The sequence below is a fragment of the Athene noctua genome, chromosome 25, assembly GCF_965140245.1.
Source record: "Athene noctua chromosome 25, bAthNoc1.hap1.1, whole genome shotgun sequence".
NCBI lineage: Eukaryota > Metazoa > Chordata > Aves > Strigiformes > Strigidae > Athene > Athene noctua.
The window spans coordinates 6869670-6894825 of record NC_134061.1 but is presented as its reverse complement, the minus strand read 5'-3'; the positions used below and the strand labels follow the sequence as shown (position 1 = coordinate 6894825).

Sequence of the window (25156 nt, the reverse complement as noted above, 5' to 3'; positions counted from 1 at the left end):
GTCTGAGGTCCCTTCTCCCTCTCTGCTTTCTCACAAAGGAGGTCTCACTTCAGTGAACCTGCCAGCTGAGACCGGCTTTGTTCCATACCAGATCTTGGGGCTGCTTGTCATGGAAGAGGGGAGTGGGGAGAGTTCAGCTTGGAGGGATTCTGGAACGGTACTGAGGAGGCTTCTGTACTCAGGCGTAGAGAGTAGCTACATAGGAGCTGGTGGCTCTTTTTGGGCTCTGGCGTGATGAGGTCACGAATCCCTCATACATCTCTGCACAGCCTCATACTGCAGTGACAAGCTACTCATCATGCATCCCCATATATTTCTTCCTCCCTGACTATCTTGCAGGTGCAAATCGTTCACAAGACATGTCCTGCTGCAGCCCATGTGTGCCCTGCGAGCCCTGCTGCCGGCCCTGCGGCCCGACCCCGCTGGCCAACAGCTGCAATGAGCCCTGTGTCAGGCAGTGCCAGAACTCCACGGTTGTCATCGAGCCCTCCCCCGTGGTGGTGACCCTGCCCGGCCCCATCCTCAGCTCCTTCCCACAGAACACCGCTGTGGGCTCCTCCACCTCCGCTGCCGTTGGCAGCATCCTCAGCTGTGACGGAGTGCCCATCAACTCTGGGGGCTTTGACCTCTCCTGCATTACCAGCCGCTACTGTGGCAGAAGGTGCCCCCCCTGCTAAAGCCACTGGTGACAGCCCGCACAAGGACCCCAGGAACCCAGAAGCTCGTGCTGGACTGAGGACAGAGCTCCTGGCCAGTGATTTCAGGGAGGCTGAGAATCCTTCCAAGGGAGGGCAGCTGTGCCTCTCTGGTAACATGGCCAAAGTCTAACTCCTCTGCCTTCTCTTCCCTCTCATCTCTTTCTTCTCTTCTCTTTTTCTGGCCTGTAAGACCCCCAAAGTCAATCTGGGGATTCTGGAGGCTCCTCTCCCTCTGTGCTGATGGATCCCTTCTGGGATCTCCACCATGGCCAAGGGGCACAGACATTTGGCAGCTGCTGGTGCTCTCCCTGCTCTGGCTGCCTCTTCTCCAAGTGAACTCATTTCCCTCTTTCAGAGTCATTAAAGCTTTCTGCATCCCAGCCTCTGTCTCCACATCATTCTTTTGTTGTTGGACATTGTATCGAGTTGTTGAGGAAGAAAGGCTTTGTCTGGTCTTATGGGAATCAGGTCACTGAGCAGGCAGATGTTTCATCATTCGGAGAGGAAGGGGAGGATGGGACACATGGTAGTTGGGCTCTCTCAGGAACTGTCTCTTGGAGATGAGGAAGACTTCCCTGGCTCCTCCACAGCCAGTTGCAATCATGCTCTGCCTTCTGGCATCTCTGCTCAGACACATATCCGTGGCCTCAGAGCATGTCCTGCAGAAATAGAACACCACTACTGCTATCCCTTAGAGAGGAGATGAATTCTGCTGGAGGTTCTGAGAATAGACTTTTTTTTGCCTTAGTGCTGGGAAAACAATCTCACTTAAAAGGTATCTGCAAAAGATGTAGGAGTGGGTATCTTGTGAGAAAAAACTTTTAAAACAGCCCCGGAAATTCTCCTCCTCATCTACACATGTGTCAAGATAATGACGGGGCATGACCTCCATACAAGGGCAAAGATAGCAATGACAGGTCACCTCTACACCCTCCATCCGCCAAAGGGATCACTGCACAGACCAGCAGTTACACAGTTCAAGGGGCTATAATGACCCTAAGGCTGATGTTGAAATCAGCCTGTCCAGCCCTCACACCAGAGCCCTCCTGTCACTCACACACCCCCGGCTCCCACCAGACAGGGCACCCCAAGGACAGCAGCCAGTGCCCAAGCCCCCATGGTCCATCAGTGCTGCCTGGCCTTCCCGCAGGCATGAGGCAGCTCTCCCCAAGGCCGGGTCTTCTCCTGGCAGGCCCATGAGGTCGGGCATGAGAAGGGCTCCAAGGACCAGCAGAGTGCACTGGGCAGAGCAGGTCCTCTGGATCCCAGCACATGGTGACGCAGCAACAGGAGAGTCCACAAGGTGGTTCAGACTGTTATCCACTATTGTAATAGTCATGCAATTACAAGAAGGAGCGTTGCACCGTGATATGTTATTTGTTTTCCATCTTACTTTGAACTCTGACCTCTGAGGGACACATCCCTGAGCAGGTACTCTAAGAGACAGGCCTGGAGGAAAACCTGAAGCACCAATGTGCAGCAGGGAATAACAGAAAGCAAAGAGCAGCAGCAAGGAACCATTGACCAAACAGCCACAACCTCCTGCATTGCCTGACCCCACAGCAGAGGTAATGGGCAGAAGAATCATGTGACCTGCGGTGAAAACAAGAGGACCTGAGACTCTGTCACCACATTTGCCTTCTTCTCAAACCACTGACACTGTCCCCTCCTGGAAGAAGATTTTGACCTGCAGATCCCTGGGTGCCCAGGGGAAGCAGAGGTGCCAGGGGAGAGCTGAGGGCCCCTTCCCCCAAGCTCAGCCTTGCACACACACAGCCCCTCCCTCCCCTGGGTTCTTGCCCAGCCAAGGAACCTCCCTGCACCAGGGTGTCTTGCAGAGCACAGAGGTACAAGGCGCTGTCAGAGACCTCGACTTCCTCCAGCTGCAGGACGCTGTATTTCCCTGTGGTGTTCAGCAACGTGGTGAGACGGCCGCTCTGCCTGGGGCCAGCTGCTGCCTGATACGAGAGCAGCTGGGGAGCTTGGCCTTTCCTCTGCTGGTACCAGAGCAAGCCTCTGAAGTTAGAGCTGTGGTATGTGCAGTCGGTCTGGAAGGTGTCTCTGTGCTTCACTGTGACTTGTCCTTCTTGCTGGGTGACTGTGATCTGCCCCGTGGTGCCTGGAAGAAATGGAAGGTCAGCAGCTCTACAGGGAAGGGTTCTGGCAAGAAAACAAGGAGTGGATGCAAAATCCTGGAGGAGAAGTTTCCCTCTCCCTTGCTCTGCAAGAACATCATAAGGCCTGGGCACAGCAATGTGGAGACTAGTTTTGGGCAGGAGCTTGGAGCTGTCATACCACTGTAGACCCCCAGGAGAGCTGTGCTGTGCCCATCCTCCTTCTCCCTGGTCTCTGACTTCTGAGAGAAACACAGAACAGCCTGTCATGCCTCAATTTATGTTCTCTGACCAGCACACCTCCAGCACTTTGAGGGGTCCAAGAAGATATTGTAAAAGATTCCTCCTGCTTCCCCATCCCTGTCATTGTGGAGGGCTCCTAGCTCCCTGAGTACATGCAGTGCTGAGCCCAGTGTTGGAAAGAGAGAACCCTGGTTGTGTTGCCAACCAGCAGGAAACTGGAGGCCATGGCAGGTGTGTGCCAGCCAAGAGGCAGAATGGGACACCCCACTGATGTCAGTGGCTTGAGGGCTTTAAAGCCCTGGTAGCAGCATTGACACTTTCTGCTAATTAGTGGTGGAAGGGTGAAATCTTGGAGTTCAGAGAGAGCTGAGAATGACAGCAGGTGTGTCGTAAGAGAGACAGAGAGAGAGAGAGATGGATTGAAGGGGAGACAGATCCAGAATAAGGGGTCTCATCTATCTCTTCTCCCAATTGTCTTATTGTTTCAAACAGTAAGAGCATCTGGAGCCAGCATTTCCTAACGTTTTCCTATTGTGCAAAAGTAGCTCCCCACATCATCCTGATGAGGTTTGTGATGGTTTCTGTGGGGAAGTAGAAGTATTTGTTTCTAGAAAGCCAAGACTTACCCAGCAGTTGCCCCAGGAAGGCCGTGAGGATGAGATATCCGAGGTGCATGTCGAGACCAACCTGCCCATTTGCTGAGTGAGAGAGTCAGAAAAGCACCTCCCAGCCCCGAGATAACAGAGCTGCCGGAAACGGCTCTGTTGGGGGAGCAAAGGAAGAAGTGGGGAGGGAAACGACCTGTTCTCCCTGTGCCTGAAATGCTCCTTCTGGGTTTCTCCCTCCTCCAGCAGCAACACCTGTGGCTCCCTCAGCCAAGGGCCTTCTCAGCATCTCCACAGTGAGGGGCCCTGGGGGCTCTGGGGGCTCCAGCTTTGGAAAGGGGCTGTTTCCGGACACTGGAGTCCTCACCCCCCCAGCTAGAATCACCTGCTCTTCTGCACAGCCCCTGCCGGGCCATCTGGGAGGTCAGGCGTTTCTTCCACAATGAGGTTTCACACCTTCCCCTGGTGTCCGCAGCTCTCTGGGGATGTTGCTATTTCTGCTGAGAACAGAAGCCTCCTCCAGTTCTGTCACTTCTCTCCTGTCCTTCATCAGCTTCCTGGGAGCAATATTTTTTCCCTAAATCCGCATAAATAGGAGATGAACCCTGCTGTGCAGCACCCAGGGGTTCCGCCTGTGTTTTGTTCTGGTGGGGGCACCTATGGGGAGAGAGAGGAACCTGGCTCCAGCGAGGCTGCTGGATGCCACAAACCCAGAGGTGACCAGGGGAACTAATCCGTAGGGGAATGGGTAAGGGGTCCGCAGGGAACAGCACGCGGGATCAGTGCGTCACCCAGACACATACCCAGGGAGCATATCGGGCACCCACTGAGGTGCTGCACTGTGAGGGGTGGGGATGGGGCAGCCCTGCACCCCAGAGCTGGAAGGGCACGGGATGGGCTGGGGGATGGGTAGGTGGATACCCCTACTGCCACCCCCTTCCCAGATCAGCTCCAGAGTGATCCCATGCACCAGTCACAGCAGAGGTAAAAAAGTCTGTTCATTTTGGTTGTCTCATAAAAAGCGTAAAACACCTCCACAGTGTGGTCGGTAATAATCCAGGTAACTACAATGGTAATAATAGGAATATTCTCGTGGAAGTTTTGCACATCGTTATGGCACGACAAGAGGTTTCTAGAACTGTGGAGTGTTCTGTGGCTGGCAAAGCCTTTCCCAGGTGGAAGAGCAGGCTAGAGCTCACCCTGCAAGGGGCTACAGAGATGGATCTGCCTTCCTAAGAGTCACAGCAGACATCTACAGCAGCATTAGGACTTTGGCATTTCAAATGAGAGCAGAAATTGAGCCAGAGTCCTCAGCCTGCAGCCATTCTCACTGAGCTCAGGGTCACATCCCCATGAATCTCTCCTTCCTTCATTCCCGTTTCTTTCCTCTCCCCTTCCCTTACACATTGTCTGGCTTGGCTGCACCTGGGTCCATCAGTGTCTGCCCTGAGGCTTCTCCCAGCACCATTCTAGGATGTAGGTCTCAGACACCTGAAGAATGACACTCCCAACATGGAAGACCGTGACTGTCCCTCTCAAACTCTCCATTTAGTGGGAACTTTCACCCTCTGTTTGAAAAAAACAAAACCCCATGAACGACAGAATCCCTTTTCCTGCAAGCAGTGACCCATAGTAACCACAAGACAATCGTTCATGAAGAAGTTAGGCACCTGCGTTTCCAAATTTCTAGCAGGCTTCTCCCCTGTTCCAGACTGGTTTTCCTGCCCTTTTCATTATCAGTGTGCTCAAAAAGAGTTTGACTCCACCTGGCCCTGCATCCTCCAGGCAAGTGTTAGAAGCATCAGAAAGCTCTCTCTTAAGCTTCTCTTTGGAAGGCTGAAGAAGGCCAGTTCTCTCAGCATCCCCTCATGTCTCGTGTTACTTAACCAACAAATTGGTACATTTGGAAGGGACCTCTGGAGGTCACCAGGTACAAGCCCACCTCAGGAAGAGGCACCTAGAGCTGGTTGCAAAGGACCATGTCCAGAGGGATTTGGAAGACCTCCAAGGATGGAGACTGCTCCACCTCTCTGGGCATCCTGTGCCAGTGCTCCCTCACCATCACAGTGAAAAAGGGTTCCCTGGCGTTCAGAGAGAGCCTCCTGTGTTTCACTTGGTGCCCAGTGCCTCTTGTCCTGTCACAGGGCACCACGCAGAAGAGCCTGGCTCTGCCTTCTTCACACCCTCCCTCCCGATATTTGCACACAGTGATGAGAGCTCCCCGGAGACTTCTCTGTGCTGACCAGTCCCAGCTCTCTCAGCTGGGATCTCCATACGAGACTTGCTCCAGGCTCTTCATCATGGAAGAGGCCCCTTGTTGCTCTGTCTCCAGTATGACTGAGACATACGGTTCCCAGTGAAAACACACACACTTACACCCTCTGGAGTCACTGCTTATACATCAGTCCCGCCAGGTGCTGGCACAAAGAGCAAAAGGCCCCATGACCCTTCTCCAGTGGCTGGCACCAAGGTCTAAAATCCCTGTAGCCACTGCCTGTTCGCCCAGTTAGTGGCACCCAGCTCTCTCTTGCACACCAGTCTCTCCAGTTACTGGCACTCAGACCTTGCAGCACTCACACACGGGAAAGGGAGTGAAGCTACACAGAAGGGGGCTTAAGGAAGGATTTAATAAGGAATCAGGGGGGACTGTGGTGATCAGGCACAGGGCTCATCCCGGCAAGTGCACTGACCAGCCCCTGCTTAGGGGCAGGGAGCTCCTTTTATCCTTCCTCCCCTCTGTTGCCTCGTCACCAAACAGGATAAAAGAACGTATGGACACCAATGTGATGTATTGTCCTGGTTCAGCTAGGATAGGGTTAAGTTTCCCCAGCAGAGAGAGAGGCGGAAGGGATCTCCAGCGGGTTATTCATACCATGCTGACCTCGGGTCCAGGCGGGAACTTTTTCCTTCGTGGCTTTTGGTGGCGGGAGCACACGTCGGGTTTGTTCCTGGACCATTGCGGTATTTCTCTGTATATCTTCGGTCTTGTTCACTCTTACTGCTGTTTATTGTTGTTATCATTGCTACTGCAGTTGTTCAGATTGTTTATCACACTGTTGGATTAAATCTCTTCTTATTTTAACCCGGGGTTTGTGCCTCACTTCCAGCCCGACCGGCTGAGGGGGGGCGAGGGGCAACGGCAACGTGCTCTCCGGTCCCGGCAGGGCTTAAACCAGCACATGTAGGTAAGCAGACACTCCTTTATTAATGGCCGGGTGCACAGGGGAGTCGTCTCACCCCCAACAAACACCTCGCGCCTGTAACATGCTGATTATATAGGATACAGTAACTCACAACGAACAAGTTCTCATACATACACATAAATATTCCCGTAACTCATTTTCTTATTCCCACCTTTTTCCACTCCTGAAATGAGTCGGGGGACTGCTTTTACAACCACCATGGACTACTGACTCGAAAGAAACACCCTCCAGTGTCCTTGTCTCCAGGCATTTGGCTCACATTACAACTTTGACATCTTTCGAGGCCCTTTCACAACGTATCTTCTGGAAAACTTGATGTATCCTCTCAGAACACCTGCACTACAGGGCAATAAATTGTCCTTATTGATCAGCCTAACAACAGTACCCGGTCATGAATCTTATTCTGTAATAGAAACCTGGTTAATGATTATTACCCGCCTGCGTGGCCTTAGCCTGGGACTTTACAAAGGACTTTGTAGCAGCATGACTGCTTGCACGATCACTCTAAAACAATCTTTATTTAAATCAAATTCACCAAAACTCATTAACATCAGATCAAATTAACATCAAATCAATAACTGCCTCCCCTTACTCCTCCCCAGTCCCCTCTTGCCCACCACCTTTGACCCTTCCCCTAAGCATTCCTTCAGAACTCTTGTCTAGTCCTGCAGGACCCCCCTGAAACACCCCAAACCCTCAGGTTCCTCTCCTCACTTCTTGTCACTTACAAAGCTCAGCCTCAAGCACTTCAAAGCTTCCCCTGCAGTTCCCTGATGGCCCATCAATTAGAGGCTGAAGAGCTCTGGTCTCCCTGCTTGTCTCCCTCCTCACTTCCTGAGGGACTGCTGTCATTGTGTGCCTTGATTATCACTTTCCCTTTGACTTGTTCTTCCCTTTGAAAGGGAAATGGCCTTGATCAGACAGCCCCAGTGATATGGAGGCTTTCACTTTCCACGGGTCTTTAAGTGACCTCTGGGGAAGTTCCTCGGGGGAGTGAATTCCTCAAGATGCTGAAAGGCCCCTGTCCGCAGAGAAAACCGGGTCACTTGAGTCATGGCTCTGGGGGGAAACCCCAAGGCGAGCTCAGTCTTTGAAGTGTGTCCCTGCAGCACCTGCAGCAGCACTAAGCCATGGCATTCACTTTCCAGGACACCCGTGATGGGGCAAACGTGAAGGAAAAGGGAAAGATTGGCCAAAGGAGCCATCAGTTTCAGAGACAAGGCATAGAAAAGACTCAGGTCATGTGAAATGTTATTCTGGAATGAATTACTTTGCACCCCCATGTTCCATCATATTTATTGTTTGCTCTCCCAGATATCCTGTTTCCTACAAGACCCTGAACCCTCTCTCACAGCAATCTGGGAACATCCCAGCATGAGGACAGACCTGAATTCCACCTCCAGGTGGGATCCAAATCTTATCATCCTTAGCCCGTCCAGGTGGAAAGGGGACTTCTCATATCTCTTCCAGTACCTCGCAGAGACACTTGTCTACAGGTGCCTCACTCGCTTTGCCTCCTCCTCTTTCCCTCTGGCCCATCTCTCCCTCGAACACATCAGCCACCCACTGCAGAGCAGGTTTTTATCTTAAGGCAACTTCATCAGGCCAGCTTCCTCTCTGGTGTGCCAGCCTCAGCATCTGCAGGCGCAGGGCATCTGGCTCACCCCAGACACAGCCCTTTGCTGCCGTGGGAGCATGTCAGGGCAGCACCTCTCCCCGTGCTGAGCTGGAACTGGTCCCACACCTCCACAGCTGCCCTACAGCGATCACCAGGGACGGGCTGGGTCTTGTCTGACTCTGAGATGGCTTTGCCTTGTAAAGTGGGGAAGCCCTGCAGCTGCAGCAATAGGGATGGTCTCTAGCACATGCGAGAGTGACTGTCTGCCAGTGTGTGTGTGAACAAGTGCCTGTCTGTGTGTGTCTGTGCGTGCGTTTGTGTACGCGGGAGCTTTTGCAGGTGAGCAAGTAAGTGTGTGTGGTGTCAGTGTGCAGGTGTGTGTATGTGTGTGGGCATCTGTGTGTGCAGACGAGCACATATCTATCTCTGTACACGAGCTTGCACGTCTATCTACATGTAAGTGTGAGTGTGCAAGTGCGTTTGAGCACGTCAACACTGATGTGATGACAAGTCTCGGGACTCTGTATGTGTGTGTGTGTGTGTGCGTGTGCAGGGGTTCCTGTGCAACTGGCTGTGCATGCACATGTGTTTCATGTGTGCTGACATGTGATGGCATCACGCAATGATAGAATATCTGGAGTCGGTAGGGGCCCATAAGGATCATCGAGTGCAACTCCCTGCTCTTTGCAGGACTGCCTAAAGCTAAACCATATCACCGAGAGCATTGTCCAGAGGCTCCTTGCACTCTGACACGTTTGGTGCCGTGACCGCTTGCGTGGGGAGCCTGTTCCAGTGACCAGCCACCCTCTCAGTGAAGAACCTTTTCCTAACGTTCAGGCTGAACTTCCCTGATGCAGCTTCATTCCATTTCCTTGACCTTTTCCTCTCCATTCCATCGCCTATCACTGGTCACCAGAAAGAGATCAGCACCTCCCCTGCTGCTGCCCGCCTTGAGGAAGGTGCGGACTGTGATGAGGTCACCCCTCAGCCTTCTCTTCTCCAAGCTGAACCATCCAAGTGACCTCAGCCACTCCTCATAATTCTTGCCCGCAAGACCTTTCACCATCTTGGTCACCCTCTTCTGGACACTCTAAGAGTTTGATGTCCTTCTTATGCCGAGGCTCCCAAACCTGCACACGGGACGTGAGGTGGGGCCGCACCAGTGCAGAGTGGGACAATCACCTCCCTCGACCGGCTCGCTGTGCTCTGCGTGATGCACCCCAGGACACCGTTGGCCCTTTAGGCTGCCAGGTCACACTGTTGACTCACAGTCAACTTGCCATCAACCCAAAGCCCCACATCTCTTTCCGTGGGGCTGCTCTCCAGCCTCTCGTCCCCCAGTTTGTACCTATAACCAAGACTACCCTATCGCAGGTGGAGAATCCGGCTCTTGCGCTTTTTACATTTTGTGAGGTTGGAGACTGCCCAGCTCTCCAGTCTATCCAGCTCTCTCTGCAAGGCCTCTCTACTCTCCCGGCAGTCCACAGCTCCTCCTCGTACATTATCATCAGCAAACTTACTTAAAGTAGATTTGATTCCTGTGTCTAATCAATTATAACATCTGTGAAGACAAATGTCTCTAAAATGGCGCCTCTGGGAACTGTGGAACATGGAGTAAATATTGCTGCAGTGTGACGAGTGGAATAGTTGTCAGGAATTTCTGCTGTCGCAATTTGGAGAAGGGATGAGAGATAAAGTACATTTTGGTGTGAAGGAATTATTTTTGTTCATGTAAGTGAAGTTTGTGAACATTGTAGATTGTGTGATGAATGTATGTAGTAGTGATAATTCTAAAATATGTGACTTGCAGAGCAGAGGGGGTGAATACATCGGGTTTCTAGAGCAAAGTTTTGGTCGCAGGGGAGCTGCAGGGGTGGCTTCTGTGAGCAGATGCCAGAAGCTGCCTCCCCTGTCAGGCAGAGCCATTCCCAGCTGTTTCTAGGACTGACCGGCCACTGACCAAAGCTGAGCCAACCAGTGATGCTGGTAGCACCTCTCTGATATTGAAGGAAAGAAGGGAAAATACTGTTGTACAAGAGATGCTGGAAGAGAGGAGTGAGAAAACGTGAGAGAAACAACCGTGCAGACACCAAGGTCAGTGAGGAAGGAGGGGGAGGAGGTGCTCCGGGTGTCACAGCCGAGATTCCCCTGCAGCCCGTGGTGAAGACCATGGTGACACAGGTTGTCCCCGTGCAGCCCATGGAGGTCCATGGTGGAGCAGATATCCACCCTGCAGCCCGTGGAGGACCCCAGCCACAGCAGGTGGATGTGCCCTGAAGGAAGCTGTGACCACGGGAGAGCCCGCACCGGAGCAGGCTCCTGGCAGGACCTGTGGCCCCGTGGAGAGGAGCCCACGCTGGAGCAGGGGAAGAGTGTGAGGAGGAAAAAGCAGCAGGGAAAGTGTGATGAACTTAGGACAACTCCCATTCCCCTGTGAGTTTTTCACTGAGCACTTTGCATACGGTGACATAATGTTCAAAGGACGTGGCCGAGGGGATCAGGAACGGACCCAGGAAGAAGTGGGAAAATGAAAGCAGGAAACACAAATGGTCGTTCTGCTGACAAGGAATGTCTCCAGCATCTAGGGGACAGTGGTGCGGGCACCGCAGATCTCCAAGTAGGAAAGCCGGCCAAGGAGGAAACACATCGGCATCCTCAGGGGCTGCTCACTCCCCACAGGGACAAGGATGAGGCTCTTCCCACTGAGATGAGGAGAAAAAAGGAGAAGACAAAGACAAGCAGGGCCAGGTGTCCCTTAGAGCCCGGCCCGAGGACGCCCCGTCGGGCAGCACAGCCTGAGCCCGTGGGGAGGCAGCAAGAGAGCCTGGGGGAAAGGCCGCCCTGCCCTGCCTGCCTCGGCCAGCCCGGCTCCCTCTCCCCGGGCAGCGCTGCCCGAGCGCGGCTCTTCGGCGCCCTCAGGAGCACAGACCCGCCGCGGCCGTCAATGAGAAGAGGTGCTGAGGCCAGGCCTTGGCTCCGGGGGGGGCCGGTGGTGCCGGTGGCGGTGGCGGGGCCGGGCGGGCGGGGGAAGCGGCCCGGGGCCCGGGGCCGGGCGGGGCCGGGCGGGGCGAGGCGGCCCCGGCGGGCGGAGCGGCAGCGCCCCCTGGCGGGCCCGCCCGGGGCTGTCCCCCCGCCCCCGCCGGCCCCGCCCGGCCCCGCCCGCGGCGGTTCGTGCCCGGCCGCAGCCCCGGCTCCTCTCCCCGTGTCTCCCAGCGCGCAGTAATACACCGCCGCGTCCCCGCGCCGGGGCCGGGCGAGCCACAGGGCGCTGGACCGGCGGTCTGCCGCCACCGACAGCCGCCCCGGCGGGGCCTGCAGCTCCTTGGAGCCTTTGTGACCGCTCACGAGGAATGCGGGGGCTCGGCCCGGGAGCTGACGGTACCAGAGGATGTAGTCGTTAGACTGGATGTTGGGGTGGGAGCAGCTGATGGCGACGCCGGTGCCCTCGCTGGTCTCTGCCGACGGCTCCTGCTGCACCTGGGCTCTGCCCGCAGCCACTGCCGAGGAGAAAAGAAGAATCACTTCGCTTCAGCTGAACGTGTCGTGCAGCGGGAGAGGGGAGAAGGGGACACTTCACAGATGGTGGGGGTGTGATCTGAGAACACAGGATGGAGAGACCGTTTCTCGGAGAGTGGTGGTTTGGGGACAGGAATGTATGAGGGAGGTTTGGAAGGACAGTCCGAGTGAGGAAGAGGAGAAGGGGCTGAGGAACAGAGATTGGCTGGGAGAGAAGGAGAGATGCATGCATGGATGGATGGATGGATGGATGGATGGATGGATGCAGAAGTGGAGTAAGAAAATAGAGAGGGAAGCTGGGAGAGAATGACCTCGTTGGGGGCAGAAGAGTGGACAGAGAAGGGAATAAGGTTCAGGAGGAGCCGGAGGGCCAGAGGCGAGCCCCGCTCCCTCACCCGACCCAGCCCCTGTCCCAGCCCCGCGCACCCAGGAGCACCGCGGCCAGCCCCGCCAGCCCTGCGCCCCGGCCCCGCCGCATCCCGCCGCTCCGCCGCCCGCGCCTCGCTGCCCCCCGCCAGCCCCGGCTCTCTGCTCCGGCCGCGGCGCCTCCTCTCCGCCGCCTCCGCTCCTCTCCGCCGCCGCCAGCTCCGCCCCGGGGCTGAGCCCTGCGCCGGCGCCGCTCGGGCTCTCGCCCGGGCTCCGAGCGCTCCGCGGCTCTGCACCGGCACCGCTTTGGCTCCCGGGAATCCCACTCTCTCCCTCCTCCGCCAAGGGCTCCCCGGCAAGAAGAAGCCTGCCCAGCGCCAGCTGCAGCCTGGGGCAGCACCAGGGCCTTGGCCCAGCACATGGAGCCGCTTCCCAGAGCTGGCCCCGAGCTCAGCGCCTGCAAACAGCAGCCACTCACCTCCTGCCCGGGGCAGGGAGGAGGCTGAGAGCCTCCCTTCAGCTGCCCCTCTGCAGGCCGAGCACAATGCCTCCGAGCTGCTCTGGAGCACAGGGGATGGCAGGCCCAGGGTGACATGGGCGTGCAGGGTTCAGGGAGGGCAGGGGACAGGGGGAAGCACAGAGGCCCCGTGGACCTGAGCAGGGACCTGCAGAGCTTGTCTGGATCAACCCCGCCTGGAACAGTTCCCGATAGTTCAGGCCGCTCCGGGGTGGAGACTGCAGAATCTCCCAGGGAAATCCATTCCAGTTCTCATTCTTTCTTTTAGCCTCTTGCTCATCTAGAAATCTCCCTCTTCCAGAATCCTTGACTCCTGTCACAGAGCACCTCCACAGTCTAGTCCGTCTTCTCTCCTTCCTTTGAAATCTTTTTTCCTGGATCTGCTGGGAACAATTTGTCTGACAGAGATCAGTGTCTGCCTGTTGCCTGTGGTTTGGTGTCATCCCCCAGCTTGCAGGAAATTCTGACCTTCCCACTACTTGCAATGTTTCTGAAAGACTGTAGTATTGATCGTCCTGATGATCCCTGAGAAAGCCCATCAGTAATTGTCTGCCAGCTGGGATTTGCACCACTCGTCACAACTCTTTGAGCCTGGCAGTCCAGGCAATATTCCACCCGCATTATCATTCTCTCACTGAACACATTTCTCACAAATTTCATCATAAATTTAGTGTGAGAGAGGCATTCATGTTCTTGCGCTGAACTCTAGGTACACACCTCCCTTGCCCCCCCCTTACTCCACAGTGCCTGTTCCCTCCTGAGCCACCAGCAAGTTTTCCCTCAGCTACAGCAGAGCCTCAGCCCAGCAGCAGCTCCACGGAGAGGGGAATCAGCCCTGGCTGAGCTCTCCCAGCAGAGCTCCCTGGCACTGATCTCACCGAGGTCACTCAAGGGAAGGGGGAAGCCTTGGCTGCCCTGTGTCCAAGCTGGGCCTGAGCCCAGGCAGACAAATATTCAGGGGGGGAGATGGGCTTAGAACATTGACCCACTGTAGACAGCCCTTGTTGGCAAGAGAGTCTCCCCTGGACAGCCCTGTGGGACAGCAGCAGGCTTTGGGGGATGCAGTCTTGAATTTCATATCCCTTGCTGCTCTGGGACAGGTGCTGGGCACTCAGAGTGAGACTCCAGTGTGGGGCATGAAGGTTCCTGTGGGCAGAAGTCTGAAGTCCAAGCCATCATCATCTCTCTGGATTTCCTTGTGAAAGGCACAGGGTCTGTCTTTCCCCTCACAGCACAGCGATATCAGGCTTCATGCTCCTTTCATTCAGTACCTGTTTCGTCCAAGATCTCAGTCCCTGCCTGATACAGCACAGATGCACAGACACATTTTTCATGGTAGGGACCTGAGAGATGGCCATGTCCATGTTGACACAACTGACACTGCCCGGGAAGCAGATCCCCTCAGGGATGGCCAGCACATGGCCAGCAGGATTCCTCAGCCTTTCTCCTTGCCCAGAAAGCAATCCCCATCCCTCTGATCTCTCTAGAGCTGGGGAGAGCAGCCATGTCCTGGCCTGGAGAGGCAGGGAGGGGGCACTGCCAGCCATGCTGAGGCACTGCCAGGGTTGTTACACTGAATTAAACTAAGGGCCCAAGGTGGAGTGAAACCATCCTTGCAGTGGCCTGACATTGGCAGCAGCGGAGCGTGAGCTTTGGAGGGGCAGGAAAAGGAGGGCTCAGGAGCCAGGGGCTGCACTTCAGAGCCTCTTCCCTGGACACATCTCTAGCAGGCTGGTGCCATCACCGTTCAGCTGCACTCAGGCTCCTTCTGACCCCGGGAACCTGCTGCTCTGTGGTGCTCATGGACAGAGCAGAGGAGAGTGTCCCTGCCATGAGCAGCACATTCCCTCGTGATGAAGGACACACAAGGACACACTCACACACACACACCGGCTCATGTACACTAACATGGAATTCTATACAGATTTGTACTCCCACATGCATCCACACAAACGTGTCTGCTTACAGGTAAACACAAGAAAAGAACAAGCACGGGAACACAACGGACCATGGACACTGCTGAGGATCCCTGGGGACTGGGCAGTGTCAGGCAGGGTGGGGTCAAACCCCAGCAGCACAACACCTACACCTGGGGAGGCAACAACAAGTGACCACGGAGGTGAGCTGAGGAGGGAGGCAGGCAAACATATGGACACGGTATAACTTCATGGGTGGGATCCCACGGCATCCGTCTGAGGAGGGCTGGAATTTCATTCTAATAACACTTCAAACAGCCCCACCCGAGCGACCCAGGCTGACATCACTTGCCTGCTCTGGAAACATCCAACACTTGAGCTGAGTCTTCTGCCAGCACTGCTGCATTCCTGCCCTAGAAATCCTGGGGCCTTTCATCCCAGCGCTCAGAACAAGCCTCCACTGGGCAATGGGCATGGCACAGACCTGGCAATGAAAAGGAGCAGTGCAGGAAAGGAAAGCACAGCCCATATCATTAGCTGCGATGGTTTGCATTCAAGATGAGCTTGTCAGAAAATGGTTACCTCTGCAAAGGGTGCCTCTGGTCCTGCGGCAGTGAAGGGCAGGTATAAAAGGCAGCCCAAGTCCCTGCTCTCTCATGCCCTTCTCTTGGCTCCTTCTGCTTGGGAACCAGGTGAGTCTGAAGCCCCTTCTCCTCCTCTTCCATAGGGAGATCTGCACTTGGGAGACATCCCAGCTGATATTGCTCTGTCCTGTCCTGGGGTCTGGATCTTCTTGTCATGACAAAGGGAAGTGAGGACCAGGTCTGGTTGGAGAAAGACTAGGGGACGTTTGGTTTATGAATTAGGATAGATCTTCATTGGGCCAGGCTGATATGTGTGGGTCTTGTCAAAGTTCCATCTCCCCAGTATGTACTGGCCTTGGCTCCTTGGTGACAGGGTAACCAGGCAGGTCCTCACCCACCCTTGTGCTCTGCTTCCTCCCTGCTTCTACCCAGGTGCACCTCCACCCTCAGAGACATGTCCTGCTACGACCAGTGCCTGCCATGCCAGCCCTGCGGCCCGACCCCGCTGGCCAACAGCTGCAATGAGCCCTGTGTCAGGCAGTGCCAGGACTCCACCGTCGTCATCCAGCCCTCCCCCGTGGTGGTGACCCTGCCCGGCCCCATCCTCAGCTCCTTCCCACAGAACACCGTTGTGGGCTCCTCCACCTCCGCTGCCGTTGGCAGCATCCTCAGCTGTGACGGAGTGCCCATCAACTCTGGGGGCTTTGACCTCTCCTGCATTACCAGCCGCTACTGTGGCAGAAGGTGCCCCCCCTGCTAAAGGGGCTGGCAAAGCCCCATGGACACACCTTGAGGAACTCAGAACATGGTGCTGGGCAGAGGATCAACTTTTGGAGCTTGTTTCAGGATAGCTGAATGGTTTTGCCTTTCTTTCCATTTTGTTTGCTACCTTTCCCCCCACACACCCCAGCACCAGCTGGGTAAGGTCCATCTATCTCCTCTCCCTCCCTGGGACAGGCAGACAGACATCACGCAGGAACTTCTCTACGGCCAAGGACTGCAGGGTCTCAGCTGCCCCTGGGGCTTTCTGTGCTGCTGACCTCCACTTGGAGGGACTTTGTTTCCTTCTTTTGACTCATTAAAGTTCTGCTGCATTCAGGCCTGGCCTCCATGTGGTCCTTCCCTCTGTGGACACTGCCCAAGCTGCCAAAGGAGAAGGGTGTTGCTCTGGGTGGAAGGGGGTGAGGGCACAGGGAGACCTTGCCTTGTTGTGTCTCTGTGCACAAACGCCCAGAAAGGCAGGAGGCTCTGAGGGGTCAGCAGCCCCATCAGCTCCTCAGCAAGAGCCTTCCTCTTGCTATGGCTGGAGCCGCGCTGGCTTGTGCAGGGGCTTGGCTTTGGGCTCTGAAAGGTGATTTGCTTTGCACAATGGCAAGAGTGGTAAAGGAGGGAACAGCCCTTGGGATGGCCCAGAGCTGCTACTCCACCTTCCTCTGCCCTCCACCACTCAGTCTAGGCCCACGGCCAGCACACCTGCACGGGACTAGCAGGGAAAAGTCGCCCATGCTGCTGAATGTCTTGAGGCTGGACATGGGAGCTACACCTGTGGGAGCTGCGGGTAGTCAGCACAGAAATGGGGACAGTAAACAGAGTATTTCTGAGGGGATCTAATTGCTCTGAGACAGAGTGTGCAGGAGAACATGAAGATCGGTGAGGACAAGGGTGCTGGGTGCACTTCCCAAGAGAGCTGTGGGTAGGTGCAGAGCTCTTGTCTGCTTCATTGGTCCATCCAGAGAGTTTCTCCTCAGGAATTGCTGCCGTTCTGGTGAGGGAGGATTTTCTTGTAAGTCTCATCCCTTCTGATCAGTGGAAATGTGTCTCAGCAGCCACTACTCTCTCATATGCTGTTTCCTATATGAACCTCCAGATGCGTTGACAGAAGTGTCCAAGTGGAAGAATGGAAATCCCCACACCCCTGTCCTTCATCGAGAGGGAATTACAGCTCAGGAAGCACAGCTTAGAATAACTGAAGGCCAAAAGGTCTATCACAGTGTTTCACTTGCATGCCTGATTAGATTTTTCCATAGTCATGTGTTGGAGAACGGCTTGCAGAGAGCAAGGCCATGGGTCTCTGCAGAAGCTGATTGCAGCCATCTGAGGTAAACAAAGGAAAAAAACCCAGGGTACAGTTATGCCAAACAACAGACTGTTATGTTAACAAAGAGAGAAACTGAGGTACACAATGGCCTTGATGGTAAAAAACAACCTTGGGAAAGGAGGCAGGCCAGAAGAGGGAAGATGTTGTGACATGTCTGAGATGCCACAGGGGGCTGGGATATTATAATTTAGCTTTTTACATGTATCCAATAGATTTGTGAGTAGTATGCATGATTATTGTAGAGTGCTTATATAAGGGGTGATTTCTGTCAATAAAGTTGAAGCTTGCTCTATCATTCACATTGAATCGGCTGCTTGCTTCCTCCGCCCGTCGCAGTCATGCTGCTAATAACCATCATCATCATCATCCCATAGACCTCCTGTGCTACCACACTAAACCTTGTGACAAGCAGAACGTCCCTCAGTTCCTTGGCAATGATGATCCTGCCTGCAATTGTCCATGTAGAAGAGGGAGGGATGGCATTGTTCCGGACAGATGAGTAAGGCCTTTGGCCAAAGCACTGCCAAAGTGCTGCTGCTGACTCCTGGCATGGCCCCTGGTTTGCCAGCCCAACTAAAGAGCTCTTGGAAATGTAGGAAAAGGGCACAGGATCCATGCAGGCGTTACACTTCAGCCTAAGGGCATTTGTGCCAGAAGTTAAGTTTTATTTGTGGTGATTTCAACCATTGGCTGACAGAGCAGGAGCTGTTCTTTACATTGCACTTATTCCTGTGCTGTATACTTTGATTTACACCCTATGAAACAGGGATGTGAAAGCTGCTGGTATTTGTTCACTGCCAGCACTGGCCAGGCTGTGGTGTTTGACAGCTGAAATGATGACGAGATCTGTTTCCATTTGAATTAAACACTCTAAAAGCCTGACTGACCCGAATGGGGTAATGCGTGTGTGGATGGGACGTGGACAGTGCCCTGTGCCCTGGCAAGGGGTCATCACATTGTACTGTGCTGTGGGAGTGACTGAGAACTGCTGTGGGTTGCCCTGGGAGGTCACTGATCTTCCCTCCTCCAAAACCACCTGGACACGGTTCTGGGCAACTGGCTCTAGGTGGCCGTGTTTGATCAGGGCCCTTGGACCAAATGACACCCAGAGGTCCCTTCTGACCTCAACTGTTCGTTGATTCTCTCATTCTGGGAGAGCAGCTGATGTAGAGCAGCTCAGGGTTCCCAGCATCTGCAGGGATGTAAGGTTCCTATACTATCCTCTCCTCCTTTGCAGCTTTTGCACTAATTAATGACATTCTAAGGAATATTTGGAAGAGGCTGAGTGCCTCTCTTACTGGAAACAGACACTCTCATTACTGGTTCCCCAGCCCCAGTGTCTGCAGTCTGTGGGGAGTCTGGCTTGTCCCAGGGACACCACTCTCTGCTGCTGTGTGAATACACCACTGAGGCACCATTTCCTTTCCACAACAGGGGCCAGTCCCCCACTCTTGCATCTCCCTTCATGAAGTCACTAAGAATAGCTGAGAGCATCTAAGGCTCTAAGAATTTTCTCACTTGTGATGTGGGGATTCTTTGTGGCTGCAGCAATATGGATGTGCTCTAGTTATTACCTATATCCCTGACACACAGACCCTGGACACAGAAAGGCTCAATGCCTGGAAAAGCCATGACAGCTTCGTCTCTCACTTTTCTAGTGAGAAAACACCTGAATAAAGCCCAGTCAAACCCCTGATCTCCCTAAAGCTGATGGCAATGGCAGGAACTGATTCACTGCCTTCACTCCAGGGCCTGAAGGACTTGCCTAGGACTTGTCTTGGCAAGAGGCTGAGAACTGGCATTGAACTTCCTGGTTGTCAGAGCTGTGTGTGCACGTTCATGCTCACATACATGTTCTTCTGGCTGTGCTCACGTGTCCATTTGCACATACGTGTGCCTGTGTGTGCCTGGGGCAATGCACAGGCAAGCAGGAGTGTCCACAAATATTGGCTGCGTGTCTGTTTGTGCACATCTGTTGATGAGGGCGTATGTGTTTTATCACATGCACGTGCCTTCATGCAGCTGAGCACGGACGGGTGTGACAATGGTCTGCAGAGATGTAAGTGTGTGGGCACAGGGGGGTGTAGGTGTGTGCTTTTATGCGTGCACAGCGCTGTGCATGAACGTGCAAGTGTATCTGCACAGCCATGGGTGCAGGAGGATGCATATATGTCAGCATGTGTGTGGAATATCTGTGTGTACGTGTTGGTTTGGGGGGTGGCTGTGCCTGTGCCTGCTCGTGGGCTCCTTTGGAAACCTGTGTGCACACACCTCTTTCTAAGTGCTCAGATATGACACATGTCTCTGTGTGTGCATGCCTGTGTGTGTGCGTACCTCGGTGCGGGTATAGGTGTGCGTGTGTGTGCACACGTGAGCGTATGTCAGCGGTCTTGCTAAAATCCAGGTACAGCTGAGCCAGTGCCCCTCCCCTTCCCCACAGAGCCAGTCACCTCCTCACAGAGAGCAATGAGGTCGCTCAGGCGTGATTTGGCCTCAGCCCACTCATGTGAGCTGCTTCCAAGCCCATCTTGAGTCTTTCATGAGCTCAGGAACGGCTTCTGAGAACATTTGCTCCATCTCCATTCCAGGGACTGTCAGCTCCTTGAAACGCCTTTAGATGCCTCCCAAGTGATCTCTTTGACTTGTGTATCGCCAGGTGAGAGTAAGAGCTCCTTCGGTGTTTATTCTTTTACTGTGGGTGCTGCTTTATTCCCAGAGAGGTGCGGGAAGGTTCCGGGGTGTGGTGGGCTGGAGGATTAGCACTATCAGTAAACACTGAGAAGAAATAGGCATCGAGTACCTCAGCTTTTTCCCTTGGCCTTTTGTCACCAAGTCCCCTTCCCCAACGAGCAATACGTAGCCTTCCTTTTGCTGCCAATTGGCTCAGAGATAACTTTCTTGTTTCCCTTCACCTCCATTACCAGTTTCCACTCCAGCTGTGCTTTGGCTTTTCCTGACTCGCCATTCTGCACCTTGCAGAGACCATCCTTGTGCTCTGAGGAGGCTGTCTTGAAGGTTAACCCCCTCTCCCGGGACCCTCTGTGCTCCAGGGCAGTTTCCCATGGCATCCAGCCAAGCAGGAAAGTCCCTGGTGAGACTAAGCCGTGCTCTTCTCCAGTCAGGGGCGCTCATCCTCCTGTTTGTCCTGTCAGTCCTCTGAGCATCCTGAGCTCCACAGTCTCCTGGACAGTGAGGGCAAGGCTGCCCTTGACCTTTACATCATCCAACAGTTCTTCCTCATTTGTGAGTAGCAGGTCCAAGAGAGTCTCTGCATTGCCTTTTCATGGATTTCCTGCATCAAATATTTGTCTTTCATACACACTAGACATGTTCTGCTTTGCTTGTGCCCAGCCATTTTCCTCCTGCAGTAGATCCTGAGGTGGTCAAAGTCACCCACGTGTGCCTGGGCTTTGGACTGTGACTATGAGGCTTTCCCCAACTGCAGAGCCTCCAGACCCTTCCCACAGACACTGAAGAGACATCAGCTCACACACGGGAATTATCCCACCCCATAGCAGATGTGCACGGCAAGCGGAACGACTCCTCTTTCAGGAAACAATGACCCTGCCCTTGACCTACGGTGGCCTCTGAACTCCCCAGACAGCAGAAGCTCACAGCAGGGCCAGCCTGCCTGGTCACATCTCCATGGCTTGCTTCATCATGTGATCAGGTGTGAACCCACAGTCTGTCCTGCCAGCGCCTACAAGCACCTCCATCCCATGCCTAAAGCCCACGTCCATGTCCACGGTACTCAGGGACAGACAGAGAGCAGGGAAAGGGCTTTTGTGGGAGCGAACTGGCTCAAGCTGGGCATGTTACTCTCATCACCTGCATCTTCTGCTCTCAAGAAGCACAGATCAGTCTTCCCTCAGACACACGAAACCCTTGAAAACAGGGCTTGGAGGAGATGATTCTGTCAATTCCAAGACATCTGTGGACAGTGTAGACATCTCTCTTTTAGCATCTTGAATCTCCACAACTAACTCTTAATGACTAGAGGTCTAGATTTGTTTGTGTGTGTGCGTCTGTGTTCATGTGCACATGTGTGCGTTGTCTAACCCAGCTGTTTACTCTACCTTGAGTGTCCTTTAATGGACTCCTCTAGGATGTAAGGAGTTGAATGTCATGTTGATGTGTTTTGCTCCGCAAATGATGGGGCTCCCATCATTTCACACAAAAGATGCCTTAACTGGGGAATGTACTTTGCATCAAGCAGGAAACGAAAAGACAGTGATTCCGGAAGCCAAAACACAGCCCATAGCATTAGGTGGGATGTTTTGCATTCAGGATGAGCTTGTCAGATAATAACCACCTCTACAAGGGATGCCTCTGTCAGCCTGGGGCAGTAAAGGTCCAGCATAAAAGCCAGCACAGCTCCTCGCTCTCTCATCCACTTCTCTTGCCTCCTTCTCCTTGAGAACCAGGTGAGTTTGAGGTCCCTTCTCCCTCTCTGCTTTCTCACAAAGGAGGTCTCACTTCAGTGAACCTGTCAGCTGAGACCGGCTTTGTTCCATACCAGATCTTGGGGCTGCTTGTCATGGAAGAGGGGAGCGGGGAGAGGTTCAGCTTGGAGGGAGGCTGGGGTAGTACTGAGGAGGCTTCTGTACTCAGGGGTAGAGAGTAGCCACATAGGAGCTGCTGGCTTTTTCTGGACTTGGGCAGGATGAAGTCAAGAATCCCTCATACATCTCTGCACAGCCTCATACTGCAGTGACAAGCTGCTCATCATGCATCCCCATATATTTCTTCCCCACTGACCTATCTTGCAGGTGCAAATCGTGTCACAAGACATGTCCTGCTGCAGCCCATGTGTGCCCTGTGACCCCTGCTGCCGGCCCTGCGGCCCGACCCCGCTGGCCAACAGCTGCAATGAGCCCTGTGTCAGGCAGTGCCAGAACTCCACGGTTGTCATCGAGCCCTCCCCCGTGGTGGTGACCCTGCCCGGCCCCATCCTCAGCTCCTTCCCACAGAACACCGTTGTGGGCTCCTCCACCTCCGCTGCCGTTGGCAGCATCCTCAGCTGTGACGGAGTGCCCATCAACTCTGGGGGCTTTGACCTCTCCTGCATTACCAGCCGCTACTGTGGCAGAAGGTGCCCCCCTTGCTAAAGCCACTGGTGACAGCCCGCACAAGGACCCCAGGAACCCAGAAGCTCGTGCTGGACTGAGGACAGAGCTCCTGGCCAGTGATTTCAGAGAGGCTGAGCATCCTTCCAAGGGAGGGCAGCTGTGCCTCTCTGGTAACATGGCCAAAGTCTAACTCCTCTGCCTTCTCTTCCCTCTCATCTCTTTCTTCTCTACTGTTCTTCTGACCTTTAAGACCCCCAAAGTCAATCTGGGGAATCTGGTGGCCCCTCTCCCTCTGTGCTGATGGATCCCTTCTGGGATCTCCACCATGGCCAATGGGCACAGACATTTGGCAGCTGCTGGTGGTCTCTCTGCTCTGGCTGCCTCCCCTCAAAGTGAACTCGTTTCCCTCTCTCAGAATCATTAAAGCTTGCTGCATCCCAGCCTCTGTCTCCACATCATTCTTTGGTTGGTGGATATTTTATCGAGTTGTTGGGGAAGAAAGGCTTTGTCTTGACTGGTGGGGTTGGGGCGAGAAGTTTCATCATTCGGAGAGGAAGGGGAGGATGGGACACATGGCAGTCGGGCACCTTCTGGCATTGTCACTTGGAGCTGAAGATGACATCCTGGCCACTGACACTTGGGACCTCCTGGAGAAGGATCTTGACCTACAGATCCCTGCGTGCAGGGGGGAAACAGAACTGACAGGAGTGAGCCGGTGGCAGTTGCCCCAGGAAGGCCATAAGGCTGAGATTCTGGAAGTGCTTGTCAAGACCAACCTGGCCATTTGCTGAGAGAGAGAGAGTCAGAAAAGCACCTCCCAGCCCCGAGATAACAGAGCTGCCAGAAACGACTCTGTTGGGGGAGCAAAGGAAGGAGCCTGGAAGAGAAATGATCTGTTCTTCCTGTGCCTGAAATGCTCCTTCTGGGTTTCTCCCTTTACTGGAAGAAACACCAGTGGCTCCCTCAGCCAAGAACATTCTCAGCATCTCCACAGTGAGGGGCCCTCGGGGTCTGTGGGTGTCCCAGTGGTGGGAAGAGGCTGTTCCCGGTCAGCTGGCAGTGGAGTCCTCACCCCCCCAGCTAGAATCACCTGCTCTTCTGCACAGCCCCTGCCGGGCCATCTGGGAGGTCAGGGGTTTTGCATCGTCCCCTGAGGTCCTTCAGCTCTCTGGAGACACTGCTGTTTCTTCTGGGAAGAGAAGTCTCCTCTGTTTCTCTCAGGTCTCCCATTTCTTTCCTCAACAAAGCTTCTCCCCCAAGTCCCCAGAAATATCAGATGAGCCCTGCTGTGCAGCAGCCCAGGGGCTTTGCCTGTGTCCTGCTCTGCTGGTATAAACTACAGACTGAGAGGAACTTGCCTTCAGCGTGGCAGCTGAATGCCACAAAACCAAAGGCAATAAAGAGAACAAACTCCATAGGGAAAAGGGCGATGGGTCAACAGGAACAGGATGAGGGATCAGTGGGTCACCCCCCTACACACACAGGGAGCCCATGGGGCACCCCCTGGAGCGCTGCACTGCGAGGGGTGGGGTACAGGGCAGCCCTGCACCCCAGAGCTGAAAGGGCATGCAAAGGGATGGGGGGTGGGCAGGTGGAGACCCCTGCTGCCACCCCCTTCCCAGATCAACTCCCGAGTGATCCCATCCACTAGTCACAACAAAGATAACTTCCTGTTCATTTTGATTAAGTCTCATATAGTCTTTGCTCCAGAAAACCTCCACAATGAGGTGAATAACGATCCAGGTAATGATAATGGCAACAATAAGCACATTCTCGTGGAAGTGCTGTACCTCTTCATGCTGTAAAATAAGGTTTCCAGAGAAGTGGAGGGTCCTTATTTCAACAGAGCCTTTCCCAGGTGGAGAAGCAGGCTGAAGCTTACCCTCCCACAAGCTCCTGAGATGGATCTGCTTTCTGAGGCTTTGCAGCAGACGTAAGAGCTGTACAGGAAGATGAGGATTTCTGCAGTTCGACTGAGAGGAGAAAAAGAGTCATAATCCTCAACCGGCAACTGTCCTTGCTGACCCCAGGGCCACATCACTGGCAGTCTCTCCTTCCTTTATGTTTGTGACTCCTCTCTCAACATCCCTAATACTTTCTTTGTCTGACTTTCTGCACCTGGCTCCATCATAGGGTCTGCCCCACACCTCCCTCAGCCCGCCTCTAGGATGTAGCTCTCTGACACCTGAAGAATGACACTCCAAGCCCTGCAGATCCCGACTGTCCCGTTTAAATCCTCCAGGCAGAATCAGCTTTCGCCTCTACCCAAACCAAAGCACCTCAGGGGCCAGTGGATCTCCCTGCCTGCCTGTAGTGGCCCACAGTAACCAGAAGGTGATTGTTCCTGGAGGAGTTAGGGATCATCCGCATGGCAGCTGACCTGAGCAGGCACGGACACGTGCTGTGATGTGCCCTAAATATCACTTGGCGCTCAGCAATGATGCCACAAACATGTGGCACAAACCCTTGGTCCTCTGAGGTAAACGCTACGTGTATTGGAGCCCTGCTTCCTGAGAAGGCCCGACATCGCCTGTTAATGGGAAGTAGAGGATAAATCTGTTTTCTTTTTGCTTCCGCACACAGACCTTTACTTTGCTTTGCTTACATTA

At 54.2% G+C, this 25156-nt stretch overlaps 3 protein-coding genes across 3 annotated transcripts; all 3 read left to right on the top strand.

Moving 5' to 3' along the window:
• The first annotated feature begins 359 nt into the window (after window positions 1–359).
• On the top strand, window positions 360–677 carry LOC141970190 (feather keratin Cos1-1/Cos1-3/Cos2-1-like). Its single transcript, XM_074926600.1, has one exon. It carries the CDS (start codon window positions 360–362, stop codon window positions 675–677), a length of 318 nt encoding a protein of 105 aa, XP_074782701.1.
• A 15157-nt stretch (window positions 678–15834) lies between these two features.
• On the top strand, window positions 15835–16140 carry LOC141970452 (feather keratin Cos1-1/Cos1-3/Cos2-1-like). The gene has a single exon (XM_074927080.1). The coding sequence runs from the start codon at window positions 15835–15837 to the stop codon at window positions 16138–16140; it is 306 nt and encodes a 101-aa protein (XP_074783181.1).
• A 6128-nt stretch (window positions 16141–22268) lies between these two features.
• On the top strand, window positions 22269–22586 carry LOC141970483 (feather keratin Cos1-1/Cos1-3/Cos2-1-like). Its single transcript, XM_074927139.1, has one exon. The coding sequence runs from the start codon at window positions 22269–22271 to the stop codon at window positions 22584–22586; it is 318 nt and encodes a 105-aa protein (XP_074783240.1).
• The last annotated feature ends 2570 nt before the right edge of the window (window positions 22587–25156 follow it).